We start from the raw sequence: 18,454 nt of genomic DNA on the forward strand, positions 1-18,454 counted from the left end.
GATCTCTTGCTTCTAACCCCATACAACCCCGGTCTTGTTTGAATGTTTCTGGGTATGCGTAAGACAGAAGAAAATCTAAGAAATTAGGCTCACCTAATATTTTTGCAATAATAAGATTGGCTTGCTGCATAAAGCAATGTGAGGATTCCAGCCCCCACCCTTTACATAGTTTTCCATTTGAGTTTGGCTATTCACCACTTGTCTCCTTTTTTTCTGGATAGGTCTATCTGCTGGTCGAATTTCTCAGGTTATTGTTGGAGATGAGCAGCGACAGTACCTCTTGGTGATTGGGCGGGATGTAAATGATGTCCAGTTAGCTCAGCGTTTAGCTCAGGCAAATGAGATTGTCTTGTCCTGGAACTGCTGGAAGCTCTGTGAGCAGTACATGTTTGAAGTGGAAATCATGAAGGAGGATGAAGCTGTGAAGGTAGGAGGCTAGTCCTACCCATCACATGTCCTAAAAAGGCCTTTCTACTACACAGGCAGTGTTCTGGTGGTGGTTGCATATGGCTTGACCAAACCAACAACTATTGGAACTCTATTTTGGAGGGAGGTGGGGGATATTCTCCCAGGAAGTTAGACGAGGCAGAACAATGAGGCTGGAAAGATAAATGATAAACAAGGGAAATGGCATCCTCAGCCCCTCTGTTAAGGGACCAACAGTAAACTGGTTGGTGGGTGGGTACACAATTGAGCAGTTTTCTTTCTATAGTTAAGAGATATGCGGATCATTGACCCATTTGATTTTGATGAGCATTTTGACAAGTGCCTTGATTACCTGCCACATTACCGGACAAGTGCTGGTAAGTTACTTGGTCCTTTCTACCTAAGCCCAAAATTTCAAAGATAAAATTTCCACATGACTGGAGACATTTTGTTTGTTTTCCTTTTCTCAGATACTCTAAGAACTGCCCTGGAGTTGGATCCAGACTTTGCGCTTGAACAAACCCTGAGGAAGCACATAATGAAAAACCTTTTGAAGAAGGTTATTCCTAATTCTTGAGTCACCGTGTAGACTGTGTGTATGTTTATGTTGACAGGTGTACATTTATACGTGATCACCTTTTCATACTGATCGAGGTCATCTCCTGCTCTCCATTGTAATGCCAGCAGGTTTCCCCATTTGTACCAATTACTGTGATAACATATCATAACCTCAGATTTCTCAGTTCTTGCAAGTGAAAGCTATATTGTTTTTTCAATTTGTCCCTCAAGAAGCTGGTACATTGTAAACAGGGAAGAGAGTATATGTTTGGTAAATATGTGTTGATCTATTATGTATATATGAATTTATAAGAATCCTTTAATAAGTGATACAATGACTAATAGAATGAACATATCTAACTTATAAAGAGAAAACCTAAAAGCCTGGCAAATTTCATCAGTGAATTAGGTTGAAAGTCAAACAGTTTTAATTCCAAGTGCACTGGTTTGTACATCTTCTATACTTTTCAAACCTGAATTGTAGGTTTTTAGTCTGACATCTGTAAGTTATTTTGTCATACTCACCATGGAATACAAAATTTAAATGGCTAAACATGATATTGAATGTTGAAGATATAGGCAAGATAACTGTGTTTTTTGTAGATTGATGAAGGGCAGCCTATGGAGTATATATCTGAATTCCGTACTGTGACTATGGTTTTGGTCAGCCTAGAGTTCCACAAGACAGCATGGATGTTGCATTTGTGTCATCTTATCCAGGAGGCTGCCCTGTACATCTCCACAGTCATAGAGAAAGGGGGTGGCCAGCTAAGTCGGATCTTTATGTTTGAGAAAGTAAGTACAAGGAAACTTGACCCATCAGTGTTAAAGGTGAGTGAAGAATAATAGTCTTGTATTTCACATAACACATGTGTAAGTCAGATTCCCTGCTATTTATTTTGTGACAAGCTGTATGACACTGAAATTTCAACTAATAATAGTTAAAGAATGGGATGTTCTAGTTAATTTAATTTTCAGGGTAACTGAGGATTATTCTCCATGTCCTTTTTTCATTTAATTCTTGTTGAAAATCTTTGATAGAGCAAAAGAATAATTGTCTGGCTCTATTAGTAAAGTAAATCAGATATTTCTGATAATTGAGCTTGAAAAAGAGTAGTATCATAATACATGACATTGTGGGTGAATAAAATGTGGGCAGATAGACTTACCTCAAGGCATATACTAGAAATGGAATTTTTGAAAAGTTCTTGACATCAGTTTTTCTTGTGTTTGAAATTTCAGTTCCTTAAAGAGTTAAATTAAGATTTTCTTTTTTTTTTCTTAAATCTCCGTGTTGATATGGCCCAGAGTGTCCATTTCATGAATCCTGTAGAATTCAACATTCCTAACAGAAAACGAATGGGGAAAGGCTCTGGCTGCATTCAGGGGAGTTGGTCCAGTTGAGGCAAGCATATTCTTTCCCCATGTAAACTTCTCTTTTCCTTCTTTGTCATCTGTCCCAGGGCTGCATGTTCCTCTGTGTTTTTGGCCTTCCTGGGGATAAGAAGCCAGATGAGTGTGCACATGCCCTGGAGAGCTCCTTCAGCATCTTCAGCTTCTGCTGGGAGAATCTTGCTGAGACCAAGTGAGGAGGAAGGTGGGGCAGAGTGGAGCTTCTCAGGCCCCAAGGGGCTCTTCAGGCAGGGTAGATGGCAGTAACAAGTTACTGGGGTTGAGAGTGTCCAGAATCTGCCTAAAGGGAAGGAAACATGCTAAGGGAAGTCAGAAAATAAGCTCTATTGAGAAATCATTAGGTACAGAATTATATACTAGATACCTAGGGAAAATGGAGATAAGTTTCCATCTAATTGGTGGAAGAGGGAGGAACCAAATACACATAACAAGATTTAAGAACGCCCTAAAGGAACAAGCAAATGTGAAAATAAGTATAATACAAACAATGTATCTATATGTTGTGGAAATGTAGAACAAAGGTTGCCTGTCTACAGGAGGGAAGGTGTGGGAAGAGAAGTTGTGCGGCTTTACTAAGATAGGAATGGACCACCACTGGTTAATGCTCTCCTTGCCTTTCAGTCTTAGTCTTTCCTAGTCCCTTGATTTTTCTGGAATTCTCACTGATCTCCCTCCTCCATATCTACCCCACCCTCCCACCTCTACAAAAGCCTTGTCTTAATGAAGGTATAGAAAATTCCATGTTCCCACTAGTCACATTCTAGTAATGTGGGTTAGAATTTTTCAGATGACTTTTTTTTTTCACTAGAAAGCCCTGAAGAAGATGTATACATTAGATTTGAAAAGTTTTTTTCCCAAGATTTTATTTATTTGAGAGAGTAAGAGAGAGAGCACAAGCTGGGGGAGAGGGAGAAGCAGACTCCCCACTGAGCAGGGAGTCTGATGTGGGGCTTGATCTCATGACCCTGGGATCAACTGACTGAGCCACCCAGGCACACTTGAAAAGTTATTTTTAATGTTAGCATCAAGTCAAAGATTTGTTTGCCATACTTATTCAATATGAAAAAAATATGTAGCACTTAACATTTATAGGATACTTTGTGTATGTTACCAGTGTGAATGTTTTTATCTCTCCTTTACACATGAGGAAACTAAAGCCACAGAAGAGGAGTTTGTAGCATACAAAAGAGTTGATAATGAAACCCAGACCTTCTATCCTCAAATCCTGTGTCATTTTCATTACTTCACAGCTGCCTCTTATAAAATACAAATACTCTCCAAAAGGGATAACCTATATTACTAATGTAATATTATTATAGAGGCATTGTAATATCTATAATATTTTTATAGAATATTAATACTGAAAAGGAACTTAGAAATGATCTGATCCAACTTTTTATTTTACAGATAAAAAAGATGCTTCAGATGCTTCATAGATAATCAAACTCTCAGTCCAAGGTAGATGTATGTCGGCACTTCTTTTAAACTTGATGGAATCTGCAGATGCTCCTTCAGCCCACTTCCCACTTCTCTCTCTGGTATGGGTGTGTTGGGGCATCCTTTCCAGTGCTGGCCTCTTCTGCTCTTGAATTTTACATTGGCCTATGGCCTTCAAGAGCCCTGCCCTTGGCCTTTACTCATGAATGAGATGGTCATTTCTTAGACCATAGTTTAGTGCTTTCAGTCTTACTTATTTTAGAATATAGTAGATTTTAAGAGCTAGATAGAATCTTAGAGTTCATCTAATCTGACCTCCTCCTTCTTCTTTTTTTTTTTTAATCTGACCTTCTTCTAGAAACTAAGATCTAGAGGTTAGTAAGCCACACAGCTTGATAATGGCAGAGCCTGAAAGCTAGTTTCCAGGTCAATTTTTTTTTCCTTGAAGAGAATTATTAATTAAGTAATTTCCCCAAAGCGTGTGTTTGGTTCCTTAATAAATCATGAAAAGAAGATTCTCATGGCCAAATATATTTGGAAAGTGATACAAACTATATTTCCTTCTTGGAGGTTCACAATATACATTAATATCAAAGGTTCTAAGTAGTCATATAATAAAAAAATTTGTTTCATCAACATTTTAATCACCATTTCCTAAATTTACTTGATCACCAAACACTTTTCTCCAGAAAGACCTAAAGACATCCAGAAGAATGACTGTTCTCAGGAGCATATATTGGAAAATGCTGCACTAACCAGGTGCTAAAACTTGCCTTCTTTATCCATAATCCAAATGTAGAGACAGACATAGCCTCAGAGCTACTGTGTGCCATCAGTAGCTGGGACTACAGCTTAGGCCTCTGCATCACATCAGCCTCATCCGGACCCAGAACAACATTCCATATCTCTTTTTTCAATGATCCTTTTCTCCTTGGGTCATCTTCTAAATTCCTGTTTCTAGTCTAGGATATACCTTCAGTTTTCAGTTCATTTACATAAAAAAATTATTCTCTGAGTCTTATGATTGATCAGGCTTTTCTAGTTTGTGACTGTTTTCCTAGAATATTCTTGAGACTCATGGAGTGTAGTCTCAGAATCTCATCATTATAGTTCTTCAGCACCAGAAATACCTTAGGTATATTTACATATGTTGAATAAAGAATGTATTTTTCATCAGTGAAGAACATCTCTTTAAAAAAAAAGGAAGAAGAAAAAAAAAAAAGGAAGAAACACGGACTTCCAGGAGTAGCAAGGGGGAATTCAAAAGTCCAATAGAGGGCAGCCTGGTGGCTTAGCGGGTTAGCACCGCTTTCCACCCAAGGCCTGATCCTGAAGACCCAGGATCGAGTCCCACGTTGGGCTCCCTGGGTGGAGCCTGCTTCTCCCTCTGTCTGTGTCTCTGCCGCGCGCGCTCTCTCTCCATCTCTAATAAATAAACAAAATCTTTAAAAAAAAGTCCAATAGAAAGAAATAAATGATCAAGTGAGAAAAGTACAGTTTGTTTCCTTCTCATAGCCCTGTTAGTGGCTGAGTTTATCACATGCATGAATGCACCCACTCAACAAGCGTTCATTAAACACCACTGTGAGCCAGGCACTATGCCAGGTACAATGGATGTAAAGAGAAATAAGACACTGCCTCTTGCACTTAGTAAACAACTACCTTTAATACCATGAAATTTAAATGCAGGAATAAAACTTGATAGGAGCTGCAGCAAAATGCTATTTCTGTTCATTCTCCCCAGAGGTCACAGAGGAGTCTTGACCATAAAGACAACGTTTGAACCAGGTTGAAAAAGAAAGGAGTTCAATAGTTGGAGGAAGCAAGAGAGGGCATTTTAGACAAAGGAAGGAAGCATGGGGAAACATCCAAAGATGTTTAATTTTATTTTTGGTGTGGCAGCAGAACTAACTGCCTGGTTCGGGTCTTGGGTGTCTCTTTACTCACCCTGAACAATGGGCCCAGGTAAAGGCTCTCCATCCTGTCGTTAGAGGAAAGCAGGAGAATTCTGATCGTGTAGGAGACAGTAGTTAGTATTGTTGCACTTTTTATGCTTTCTGTGACAACCTGAAAATGGTTTATTTGTAGATTTAACTTGAAACTAATTTATGCCTCATTGTACCCTCTTTCTCCAGCCACAGAACTTATCTGTCACAGGAAATTTTCGCATCAAGTAAATCTGATTATTCCCTTTTATGTATGAATTTGCCACTTTTGAACCTTTGCTTCACTTGGAACAGGGTATGCCCCCTTTTCAAATAGTTCATATTTCTCACACTTTCCCATCCCTAGCCTAGGTAGAACCACTTCTCCCTACTGCAAACACCATCTGTGCTGTAGGCATCCTGAACTGCTTAATTTGCACAAACACAGCGCGCTTTTCAGAGTCTCTGCCTTTTACCTCTGGATGGAACGCTGTTGCCCTGCTTTGGCAATACTTCAGCTTGCAAAGTCCAATCATACGTCCTCTCCTTTCTGAGTGGTTTTTCTAACTCTCTCGTATGAGTTAGTTCATCCATTCTCTTTGTTCTGTTAATTTGCTGTATTGATCTCTAATATGTAGTATTTGTCTTGCTAACTTATAAATATGTGTCTTCATCTCTCTCAATTTCTACCGCCCTTCCCTCCCCAAGACTGAACTTCTCCAGAGCAAGATATTTCAAACACCTAGCTCAGAACTTGGTACTGTACATACTTCTCAGTGCTTGTTAAGTGAATGAACCTATGCACAAATGAATGAATGAAAAAAAATTACTCATTTTTGGGATGCCTGGGTGGCTCAGTGGTTGAACATCTGCATTCAGCTCAGGGTGTGATCCTGGAGTCCTGGGATCAAGTCCCACATCGGGCTCCCTGCAGGGAGCCTGTTTCTCACTCTGCCTGTGTCTCTGCCTCTCTGTGTGTCTCATGAATAAATAAGTAAATTTTTTAAAGGAAAATTACTCATTTTTAAAATGTATTCCAAAGGCTCATTTGCTTAATGAAGGCTTCCATCAAAAGCCTGAACTTCTGATTATTCCTTTACTCTGACATTCTAGCATTATTTGATCTGTTAACCCTGTATTGATAACTGTTGATCTACTTTTTGTTTTGGGATTTTATCTGAGGCAGCATGGTATAGTGGAAATAACATTGGTCTAGGAATCAGGAGGTCTAGATTCTCATTCTGACTCTTCTATTGATTTCTGCTGTATAACTCTGGGAAAATTAGCTCCTTCACTTGTGGGTTTTTGTTTTGTTTGTCAAATGGGGTTAAAATATTTACCCTACATACCTCACATATTTGTTGTGGATTGTCCCTCAAAGGGTCAGATGAAATAATCAGTTTGAAAATACTTCAGAAAACATATACAAACTATCTAACAGATATAAGGTATTTTTATTTAGTCTTTCTGCTGATAATACCTCCCCAGCTAAAACTCCATGCATACAGGAACTATTTTGTCCCTTTATAACTTTATGCATACCATGCAATGTAGACAGCAGTCTCTGGCCTTTTCTATTCTGAGCCCCAAAGCTAGATGTCTAGATCTGAGGACTGACAGATCTAGTGCCTCACTTTGACACGTCTGACTATATTTACTAACTGTTGCTTTTCCAATCCCCAGGCTTGTTTCCATCAGTATCACCAATGGACCAGTATTCTGTGGCATGATTGGGGCAGTGGCAAGACATGAATATACAGGTAGAATAGGACATTGGACTGTTGGCTCTGTGACTTTGGGGTGAAAGTGGAAGAGATGGTTCAAAAACTCTCCATCCTTTTCTTTACTGTCTCTCTGACATAGTTATTGGTCCAAAGGTGAGCCTTGTGGCCAGAATGATAACTGCTTATCCAGGTTTGGTGTCCTGTGATGAGGTAACATATCTAAGATCCATGCTACCTGCTTACAACTTCAAGAAACTCCCACAGAAAATGATGAAGAATATCTCCAACCCAGGGAAGATGTATGAATACCTTGGCCATAGAAGATGTATGTGAGTGTCATTGTGTGATAATTTATTCCCATCTCTTTTAAAGAATCAGGGTCTAGGAATAATCAGTGTTTGACTATATGAAACTAGAAAGAAAGATACTTCTAGTCCTGGCCTGTCGGATTAAGAGACATAAGAGGAGGGTTTAGTGTCTGAGATCTTTAGCTTTTCTGTTTAGCTCTGAGCTAGTTCCTTAGTGAACTTCTTGCTGTCCAACAGGAAGAGAATGCAGTAAGTCATGAATCTGGCTGTTCTTTTTTTCTTTTTTATTTCACAATTTATTTAGTTCTCTGAGCCTGGAACAATCAATATTTCTCCCCTTCCTCCTCATAAAGATTTTTAATTTTTTAAAACTCTTTTATAGAGAACTCTGGACCTTTTCAGTTTTCTGAAAGTACTTGCTGATGAGGACAATTGCTCTCTAGCTATTTAGAGATATACATTCTATCTATTGCAGTCTTTTAATAGACACATTGTCCTTTTTCTCAGAATGTTTGGGAAGAGACATTTGGCCAGAGAGAGAAATAAAAATCACCCTTTGTTAGGTGAGTTTTCTTTTCTACTTTAAATCATATTTTTTTCAGCTATAGGTGATTGAATGATTTTTTTTAATGCAAGACTAAATGCTTCTAAGCCTATATTAAAAGAACAGAGGAAAAAAAAAGAACAGAGAGCAGCCCTCTTACTGAATTTATGTTAGAGGCCTTGCTATTTATTCTCCTTGTTGAATGTTTACACTTTGGTGGAGTCTTCCCACTTTGCCTGAGAAGTACCAACATTTAGTAAGAATCTTTGTAAGCCAGAATTCAGCTATTGAGGTCTTGCTCAGCTTGTTATGGATCATCTCAGAGGAGAATTCCTCATCATGATACACCAAAGAAAGCACCAAGACTGTTACCACCCACACTGCATATTCCCTATTTTTATATTTATCTTCATTTATATCTATTAGTCTATTATCTTTAAATAGCAATGACTGACTTTGAAGACTAAATTGTTATAATAGAAATGTTTACAAAAATATAAGGAGAGTAGCTCCCATGTCTTAATGTTATTACTTAGGCTCCAGAGCAAACCACCAAACCCAGCACACATTTCTATATAGTCCAGAGTTTATTTTATGCAGGGATGTGAAACCTCATCAAAGAATGGGATTCTGCCCATGATTCTAGGGGGGAAAATCATTCTGAGAATTATCTTTGCAAAATAAACAGTTTCTACTAAAAAAGTACAGGAGTATTAGGTGCTCCCTATCTCTCTACAGATCGGGAGAAAGAACTGGAAGCCTTCCAAATGGCACAGCAGGAATGTTTGCACCAGAAGAAGGGACAAGCAGTTTTGTATGAAGGTGGAAAAGGCTGTGGAAAAAGTCAACTGTTGGCTGAAATAAACTTCCTGGCCCATAAGGAACAGCACAGGTAAAGACTCCTGCTTCCTGGCTCAGTGTCTACTTCTCTTGAGGCTCCTTTCCCTTGTTGGTGAGATTCTTGTATCATTACATTCAGCATCCTTGAGCTGGTGGAGTGAGTAAGCTCTCTGTGGGACAAGGGATTCCCAGTGACCACAGTTACATTCACCAGGGTGTTACCACTGAAGCTGAAGGAAACAGATTTCAAGCAGTGCTTCTATGCCATCCAGACTCTCATGGCTATCTTCTTTGAGATCGATACATGTCCAGCCTATTACCGGCAAGAGTGCCTACACAAACAACTCCATGGGATGGTGGAGGAACCCCTTCACTGCCTTTTTAATGACCTCTTCTTTGTGAAGGTAATGAAGGCCGTGGCTTTCTGAACTGGATTACTAATATTATTTTTGGTGGATAGTAGGGCCCAGTATTGTTTTCTAATCTTATGTATAACTTAAAAATACATAGTTAGCAATGGCAGGGTTGAGATCTGAAATCCCTTTGACACCAAAACCCAGGCTTTTGCTTTGTTAAGGAGAGTAGATTCTAGGACTGACTCTAGCACTTGCTAATTGAATGTCATGGCACAAATCACTCTGCCTGAGCCTACATTTTTTCACCTGTGAAATAATGATTATAGTACTTTATGTGATTAGTACATACATTTTAAAGAAGGTATAAAATAGGTCATAGTGTAAATGTGAGAGTGCTAAATCTGTCAAGGTGTTACTGACCAGTCGAGCATTCCCAGCAATTTTATCCATGTGTTTTCAAGTCAGTTGTGATGTTTTGTTCTTTAACCCTAGCCATGGAGTTTGTCACTTGAATCAGCATCTGAATCTCAAAAGCTTCCAGCAGTCTAAGGTTTACTAGAGTGAGCAGGCTAAGAAAGAATTCCCTGGTCCACAATGCCATTTATTCTTCCTCTATCATTTCTACTAATCTACCAAGCCTGCAGGGAATGGTATTTAATGGAAAATAGAGAAAAGGAAAATCTCTCCAATCCCTCAGTTCAGCCCTGTCTTAAAACAGGCCTTGCCTGCGGCTCTGGCCCTTGTCCAAGTGCTAGAGGAATAGCCTTACTTTGACTCTCCGGTCCATGTCACTCACTTGCTGTGAGTTGTGCAACTTGCTAGCACAATGTTAGGAGATACCCATCATGATTCTTTCTGACAAGTCTCATACACTCATTCATTCTGGTGTATTTGGAATAACTGCGGTACTGGAGCTGTCCAAAATAACATTCTAAATCCAACGTGTCACTTTACTTCTTAGTCATGACCCTTTAAGTGTTTGCCACAGTCTGGGTTTGGAAAGGGTCTCTCTCTCTCTCCTCTAATCTCCAGTGGACTTTCCATGTCACTCTGAATTGTTTATCGGATATTGGATTAGCATTTGCGACCCTATGTCCAGTCCTATAGAAGAAACCCATTCTAACTCAAATAGAATCATTGTCTGTTCCCTTTAGAGAGTCTGCATATTTTTATTAGATTGTCATTGTGAATGCTAACATATGAATAATTTTCTTGGTTAGTTTCCCTTATCCTTCGAAGTTTCGCACATGGATGACCTGACCAGACAAAAGAAGGTTAAGGCGTGTTTTTTTCAAGTGCTTCAGGAGGTGGGTACTTTTGCTACATACCATTAACTCTTAATGTATGGAGATGGTTTGTGCTTATTTTAACCTATTCATAGCACAGCTTGACTTGGGCCTGTCTGTCTGTGATATCTTCATTGTATCTATCTTTAACCTTGAATCAATCCTATTGTACAGCAAACAAGAAAAGTTCTTGGCTCTTCCCTGATCCTTGGTTCTTAATGAAATTTTAGTAACTTACTTTAAAACAGTGGCTTCTAAATGGAAGCAGATAGCTGTTTTACCTCCTATTTGTTACAAATACACTCAAGCCTTAACCAGATTACAGAGTCAAAAATATCTATAAGCAGAAACTGATGTAGTCATTCTGGAAAGCAATCTAGAAGTAATTAGTCACATTTTAATAACATACATTTTCTAGACCTAGCAGTTCCACTCCTGGACCTATGTCCCAGGTAGTCTGTCCACTGCAGTGTTTGTGGAGGCAAGGGAGACGTTGGCATCAATGCTCTGCAATATAATGCAGAAGTTTAGAAGGGAATAGATGAAAACATTGCAACACAGAGTGTTCTTAAAAATAATCTTGAATAAAAAGAAATAATGAGATCTATACAGTAGCATTTATATAAAAAAGTTTATTTAACTATAATGTGCATTTTTAAGAACACAATACAAACAAAAGGATTAGGGGAACACCTTAGAATGGTTACCTGCTGCAGCAGGGGGTGGGGAGTATGAATAAAAATGAGTATATTTTTTTCAAGTTTACATGAATAAGGTCTGATAACTGCTAGTTTTAACAAGCACTCAGATAATTCTGATGTGCAGCCTGGTTTGGACATTACTAATATAAAGTATTATGAGTTCCTATATAGTTTGAAGCCTTTGCCAAAATCAAATGTTTGAATGCTTTATGTTCAGAGAATATTTTGATGTTCATTTTGTTTTTCAGTTAGAGTGTTTTCTTGTCCAAAGAAACTCAGTACATTTCTTTAGAAATTAGACATACTGGCTATATTTTATATTTATAAAATAAGATATGGGGATCCCTGGATGGTCAGTGGTTGGGCATCTGCCTTTGGCCCAGGGCGTGGTCCTGGAGTCCCGGGATCGAGTCCCGCATCAGGCTCCCTGCTTGGACCCTGCTTCTCCCTCTGCCTATGTCTCTGCCTCTCTCTCTGTGTGTCCCTCATGAATAAATAAATAAAACCTTAAAAAAATAAGATATTACCTGGACTTTGGATACATTTTATCCTGTATAAAACCCCAGATTTTTTTAATCTGTTGGGAAATTCATGGTGCATTTGAAAATCAGATGACTTAATTTCTAATCAGAAGTTATCACTGTTTCTTTGCTTTTATTTTCAGGCAGTGAGGGAAACACCACTGATTTTCCTCATTGATGAAGCCCAATATATGGATACAGCTTCCTGGGAGTTTTTGGAAACATTACTCTCCACTGTGCCCATCATCATGGTGATGACATTGACCCCTACTTTCACCCTGTGTGGCTGTGCCCAGCACTTCCTGCAGAGCTCTCAGGCTGTCCTTGTGCCCATTTTGAAGTTGGCAGCGACCTCACTGTTGAGAATGGCATGTTGGGAACTGGGGGTGGTGAGCATCCCCCAAGAGCTACAGATGTGAGTGGCTAGGACTAGCTGGGCACTTCATTAAGGGCAGAGCCAGTGCCATAATATAAGTGAGAAGGCTCAGGTCTCACTTACCCAAGTTGGGGGAGAGAATGGCCTTAGTAACCATGATGAGACCCAAGGCCAGATTTAAGGATAGACCGTCTCCTAGCAAACCAGTAAAGTGCTACCTTCCTGGGCGACCCAGGTTTTCACTAGACAAGACTTGGATGGTTTGCTTCAAGTGTCAATTATATGTGGTCAGGCCATTTTCTAGAGCTCTTTGGTAAGGGGATGTTAGTTCTTCTTAACAGCAATAGAAACAAAATAGTTAAAAAAGAAAAGTTACTGCTAAAATACATTTCAAGCCATCAGAATCTTTTTTTTTTTTACATTTCTGTGTTGCTTCTTATCTCTGTTAGAGAATATCATCAAGAGCTGACTTTAACAAAAGAAGAAATAATCCTCAGTATGAAATGCCCTTATGCTTGGCTCTCTTCAAGTGGGCATCTTAGTCAGCAATCCCCTACTTACCTCTCTACAGCTACCTTCTCCACAGGTGCTTTGGAAATCCCCTCTACTGTGAGGTCTTATGCCAGGACCTTCTCTCTAAAGATATTTTGCTCTTTCATGACCTACAAAAGGTGGAGGAGAACAGCAAGTGGGAGAACCTCTCAGGTAAGCTTAGTTTCCAGGGTTCTACCCTCTCAGCTGCTGGGGTTCATCCTTTGATATGGCATCACCTGACCCTTATGAGGCACGTGCCTATTTCCTGCTAACATTCAAAACAAGAGTAAGCCTTCCCAGCTTGCCTCAGAGAACTTAATTGAGTCATTAAATCTATTATAGTTCCTTTTTGAGCAGCCCAAGAGATAGGAATAGGAAAAGAGGATTTATAAACAAGAGTTCATGAGAGAATTGCATATTAATTACTGATGAGAAGGACAACTTGAAGATTTGGATAAGGGGTGGAAGAAGGGAGGAGGTTGGGAGAGGAGGATAAAAGCATGTGTAAATCTGGAAAGGCATCCTAGGGCTGTGAGGGCTGTGACATAATAGAAGGGAGGGCTACTGGAAAGTAAATGGGAAGAGTGTAAATATTGAATACCATATGGTAGAAAAAAAATGTGGTTAGTTTCTGAGAGAACATTAGCGAGCAGACAGGATGAGTGGGGTAAGCCACCTTAAACATATGCTCTCTATCCTGTTCATTTCTTGGCTAAATTCTTGTATTTTTGTGCCTTCAAAACTTGTCACTGAGCATGGTGTTTTCCTCAGTCATTGTCTTCTTTCCCTATAGCCAATGCCGTGAAATCCACAATGTATGGTATTTTTCCTGCTGGCTCTGCAGAAGACCATGAACTTTATATCTGCACAGTCAAGGATGATGTGAACTTGGATACAGTGCTTCTCCCACCATTATTAAAAGGCAAGTCCCTTGAAAACCTCAAGTGAACCAATTACAGATGTCACTGCACTTAGTAATTTGGTGATGAATATAGGTCTCTCATTATCATGCTAGTTCCATTTTCTTCTAAAAAAGAAGCCTACCTTCTAGAAATACATTCTGGTACTGCCCAAAGAGCCTTTAAGAGATCTGTAAACGCTGCTTGAGTATTGTCTTACTTAAGTGAGCCCCTTGTTCTCTGAGGCTAATGACTGAGAAGTTTTCTAGTTATTTGATAAAAATTAGGTCCCGAGTTTCCCTTTATGCATATTCCTGTGCTAGAAGAGGCACTAAGCAGGGGACATAATGTGACTGAGATTTAAGAAAATCTATGGTGCTAGTGAAGAGACAGTGTTATACACATAGCAGGAGTTAAATAAAAAGAGGGTGAAGTAAGTTTATCATAACTGATGAGAAAAAGAATGGAGAAGCCATCAGAACTGAGTAGGCATAATCAGATAGGGGATATTCTTTTTAGAAATGAGAAAGTTGGAGTTTTTTTCATGTTCTATTCAAATGTTTGGTGGTTAGTTTCCATACTAAGCCCTTTTAGAATATTATGATGATTAAGCCTGCCTTCAAGTCAAGCATGATCTTGTTGAGAATATAAGACAGGCATATGAAACAGCAGTAGAGAACACCTTGGTAACTAAGGGCCAAGGCTCTGGGTACCACTGGCTCTTTCACGTACTGGCTATGAAACCTTAAATAAACTTATCTAATCCTTAGTCTTCTCATCACTTCAATGAGGATAATGATAGCACCTATCGTGTGGGGTTAGTTGAGGATTAAATGAAATAAATCATAGTACATCATAAATATTCAATGTATGTTAGCTTATAATGTTATATTATAACATATAATAGCTCTTATAGCCATTATAAGCTAACATTCTGGTGTCTGTAAATCCATCTAGGCAATTCACACTCTTACAACTACAGCAGGCCATACTTGGCATTGGTTTTACTAACTTGGCAGCATACAGGTCAGAAAATATACCATCAGGTGGTTTTCTTTAGTGGAGGTCCTTATGACAGTTTCCACTGCTATTCTCTGGAGCCACAAGGGGTTTCTTTTGTGTGACAGAATGAAACCATGATGGGTGGATGCTTAGAAGCCCCATGTCTCAACTAGAAGCTACTGTCTCTTATCACAGCCCCATAGGCATAGATTTCAGGCTCTGCAAGGGACATGACCTATGACAAGAATTACTACACAGAAAGAAACCCAGAACTGTGGCTTACCACCAGTTATTTTTAGCTTATTCACAGTTTTCCTAGTCCAAATTCAGTTTCCCATCAGGGATAATTGCTAGCATAATAAATGTCATGTGGTGACTCAGCTGACATTCTCATTTAATCAGGATCCTGGGAAACAGCTGAAAAGTTAACCCAAGATCAATATTGTCCACAGGGAAGGAAAAGGTTAACTTGTAAGCTAAAACAAATAGCTCATTCAGCAAAGCCTTGGTCTAAATGAAAGGGCAAAGCTAGATTGGGAAGGGCCACATAAGTTACAAAAAGGGCCTTGGCATGATTGTATCTGTACTTTATATACATAATTCTACTACTAGTTAATATGTTACTGGAATAAGAATGAGAAGAAACTGAAGATGTTTCAGTGGTGTGGTGAATACCTAGTGGTTGTTGCTTGAACAATGATGGGAGAATGAGGACAAATGAGGACTTGGAGATAAGGCTCTTTTAAGAGGTTAGGGTGAGTGGAAAAGGAGAGGACCAAAAGCAAGCCGTTTTTGGTTTTTTTGTTTTTGTTTTTGTTTTTTTTTTTTAGAGAGAGAGAGAGAGAGAGTGCATGGATGGGAGGGGCACAGGGAGAGGGGGAGAGAGAGACTCTTGAGCAGACTCCCTGCTGAGCGTGGTGCTCAGTGCAGAGGACTCAATGCCATGACCTGAGATCATGACCTGAGCTGAAATCATGAGTCAGAAGCTTAAGTGACTCAGCCACCCAGGCACCCTGAAAGCCTTTTTTTTTTTTTAAGTGAATCGATTATCAACACAATGTATTCTATATTTGTAGAAAGCTTGTTCAGGGCTCTTGTTTTGTTTTTTGTTTTTGTTTTTTTTTTTCCAGAAATAGCAGTAAACCAGTTAGATCAATTGAGCCCAGCGGAGCAGCTGCTGGTTAAGTGTGCTGCAGTCATTGGTCACTCCTTCCACATAGATCTGGTGCAACACCTCCTGCCTGGCTGGAATAAAAATAAGCTACTTCAGGTGTTGAGGGCTCTTGTGGATATACATGTGCTCTGCTGGATCAACAAGAGTCAAGAGCTTCCTGCTGACTCAATAATAGTGCCTTCCTCGATCAAGATTATTGAACAAATCAAAGAGAAGAAGAAAAAGTCAGGTGAGGAACAGCTGCTTTCCTGTTCTTACCTGACAGAGAAGAGAACCTTGGGTAGGTATATCTGTGTTCAGAAAGAACATCAATATCCTTTATCATGGGCCTCAGTTTCCTAAAACTATAGCTAAGAAATGGGGGAAAGTGATTCTTTTAATCACAAAGGAGCCATAGTGAATGAATAACCTGTATTTTTCAGAACTGTTTTAATTCCTAGAATTTTAGGTCCTTGTTAACCCCATGTGTTAAGTATCTGTATCTTAATTTTTGGTTGGAAAATAACCCTTTACTGGCTTCTAGGTATAAATAAGAAAAAAAAGAATAAGCCGTCTCTAATTTTTAGAAATTTACAATAAAAATAAACACAACTGGTATTGAAACACACATGAACAAAGCAAGATATACATTAGCTTGCTACCTCAAATTCTCCATGTAATAAAATTGTAGCATAGACTACCCAAAGTACATAAATTCACAAATAATTTCCCTTTGACTTTGAAATATGTTTGGGCCTTATATTTGAACAGAGCATTTCTGATGATTTGATATTTATAGTAATTTGTAGTAAAAAAAATCTCAATTTAGGAGGAACATCTAAGAATTCTATTCAGTGTACTTCTGTACCACTGATCATTTTTTCTCTGTGGTACTTTGTATAAGATATATGGTCAATGTCATTCTCAGATGTGTAATATACTTTATACAGAAGAATTATAAATAAAATTTTCTTATAAACTGCAGCATGTGCTTGGGAGTTTGCTACTGATAGCATAAAAGACCTTTGAGGGAGACTCTCACTGAGATTTTCCTATATTTCAGATGCTGACTCTCCTCTCAGTCTGCAAGAGGAACTATCCCTACCTCAAACAGAGGTGCTAGAATTTGGAGTGCCACTAATACGGGAAGCTGCTTGGGAGCTGTGGCCCAAGGCGCAGCAGATAGCCCTGCACCTTGAATGTGCCTACTTTCTCCGCAATTTGGCCTGCCGCTGTGGGAGCTGTCATGGTGGGGACTTTGTCCCCTTCCACCGTTTTGCCGTCTGTTCTACTAAGAGCTGCAATGGGACCTCCCGATTCTGTAGTTACAAAGATACTGGCTCAGTACTAACACAAGTGATCACAGACAAATTGCAGCTGCCTTCTCCCCAAGGTAAACCCAGGGAGCAGAAAAAGAACATGCTGGCATCACTTCTCTTTATTCATGTACCTGGAGCTCTTCATCCAAAAGGTGGAATCAGATTAAGGGAGGAAAATAGGTGGAAAGAGCCATTTATCTCTGTGCACCGGGGATAAGCACCAGAAATAAAAAATGGAATATCAGAGCTAAAAGGAACTTTAGAGATCATGCTTATTTTGGTTGGCAATCTTGGCCAAGTTACCTAACCTCAATTAATTGAGGAAAATAACAATACCAATTGCATAGAGTTACTGTGAGAATTAAATGAGTTAAAATATATAATGTGTTTTGAATAGTACCAGGCACATGGTTAGTGCTCAGTATATTTTAGCTACTGTTGTTATTATTATTAAACTCTATGCATATATATGGGACCCCAATGTGTATCAGATACTGTAACTAGGTATTAAGAATACAAAGTGAATAAGTGTGGGTCCCTGAAATGATCAGTTTTAGGGGTTGATACAGACATACAAATAGAGAATTCCAATATGACATGGTAAAGGCAATGAAAATAGCATACCTAGGCATTGGGGTATCTAGAGAAGGGGCCATTGGCCTAGCCCAAGAAGTGAGTAGGAGAAAACTCTCCCTTGAAGGAGATAATGGCCAGAAGTGAGAACTCAGGGATAAATAGCAATTAGTTGCTTGGAGAAGTTTGAGTTAGTGGATAGGTGTTCCCCAAAGCCAGTAGCCCTTCTACCACATCCTAAATGAGAGCCCACTCACATTGTTTTAACATTTTCAGTTATTGGACAGCCCATTTCATTGTCAACAACTATTAGAAAGCTTCGTTCATCAAGGTGAAATCTGCCTTCTTATAACTTCACCCATTTTTCAGAGTTGCACCTTTTAAAAAAAACTATTTAAATTTCAGCTAGTTAACATACAGTGTAATATTAGTTTTGGGTGGGCAATATAGTGATTCAGCACTTCCATACATCACCCAGTGCTCATCCTAAGTGCCCTCCTTATTGCCCATCACCTTTTTAGCCCATCTCCCCCACCCCTCCCCGCTGGTAACCATTAGT

The 18,454-nt window shown here is 39.2% G+C and overlaps 2 protein-coding genes across 2 annotated transcripts in view; both read left to right on the forward strand.

Moving 5' to 3' along the window:
- On the forward strand, nt 1–12,458 carry LOC129512836 (adenylate cyclase type 10-like). Its single transcript, XM_055330389.1, has 12 exons — nt 1–427; nt 713–803; nt 897–985; nt 1,588–1,779; nt 2,448–2,569; nt 7,443–7,519; nt 7,623–7,812; nt 8,299–8,354; nt 9,074–9,227; nt 9,390–9,579; nt 10,752–10,838; nt 12,183–12,458. Exons 1-12 carry the CDS (start codon nt 386–388, stop codon nt 12,456–12,458), a joined length of 1,566 nt encoding a protein of 521 aa, XP_055186364.1. The 5' UTR covers nt 1–385.
- The window catches only part of LOC129512837 (adenylate cyclase type 10-like), an 18,743-nt gene continuing 12,658 nt past the window's right edge, over nt 12,370–18,454 (forward strand). Inside the window, exons 1-5 of the mRNA XM_055330391.1 lie at nt 12,370–12,454; nt 12,865–13,120; nt 13,743–13,871; nt 15,981–16,253; nt 17,067–17,396. Coding sequence (XP_055186366.1) covers nt 13,763–13,871; nt 15,981–16,253; nt 17,067–17,396 — 712 coding nt within the window. The 5' untranslated portion in view covers nt 12,370–12,454; nt 12,865–13,120; nt 13,743–13,762. The remainder of the gene's footprint in view (nt 12,455–12,864; nt 13,121–13,742; nt 13,872–15,980; nt 16,254–17,066; nt 17,397–18,454) is intronic.

The sequence above is a fragment of the Nyctereutes procyonoides genome, unplaced genomic scaffold (assembly GCF_905146905.1).
Source record: "Nyctereutes procyonoides isolate TBG_1078 unplaced genomic scaffold, NYPRO_anot_genome, whole genome shotgun sequence".
In the NCBI taxonomy this organism is placed as follows: domain Eukaryota; kingdom Metazoa; phylum Chordata; class Mammalia; order Carnivora; family Canidae; genus Nyctereutes; species Nyctereutes procyonoides.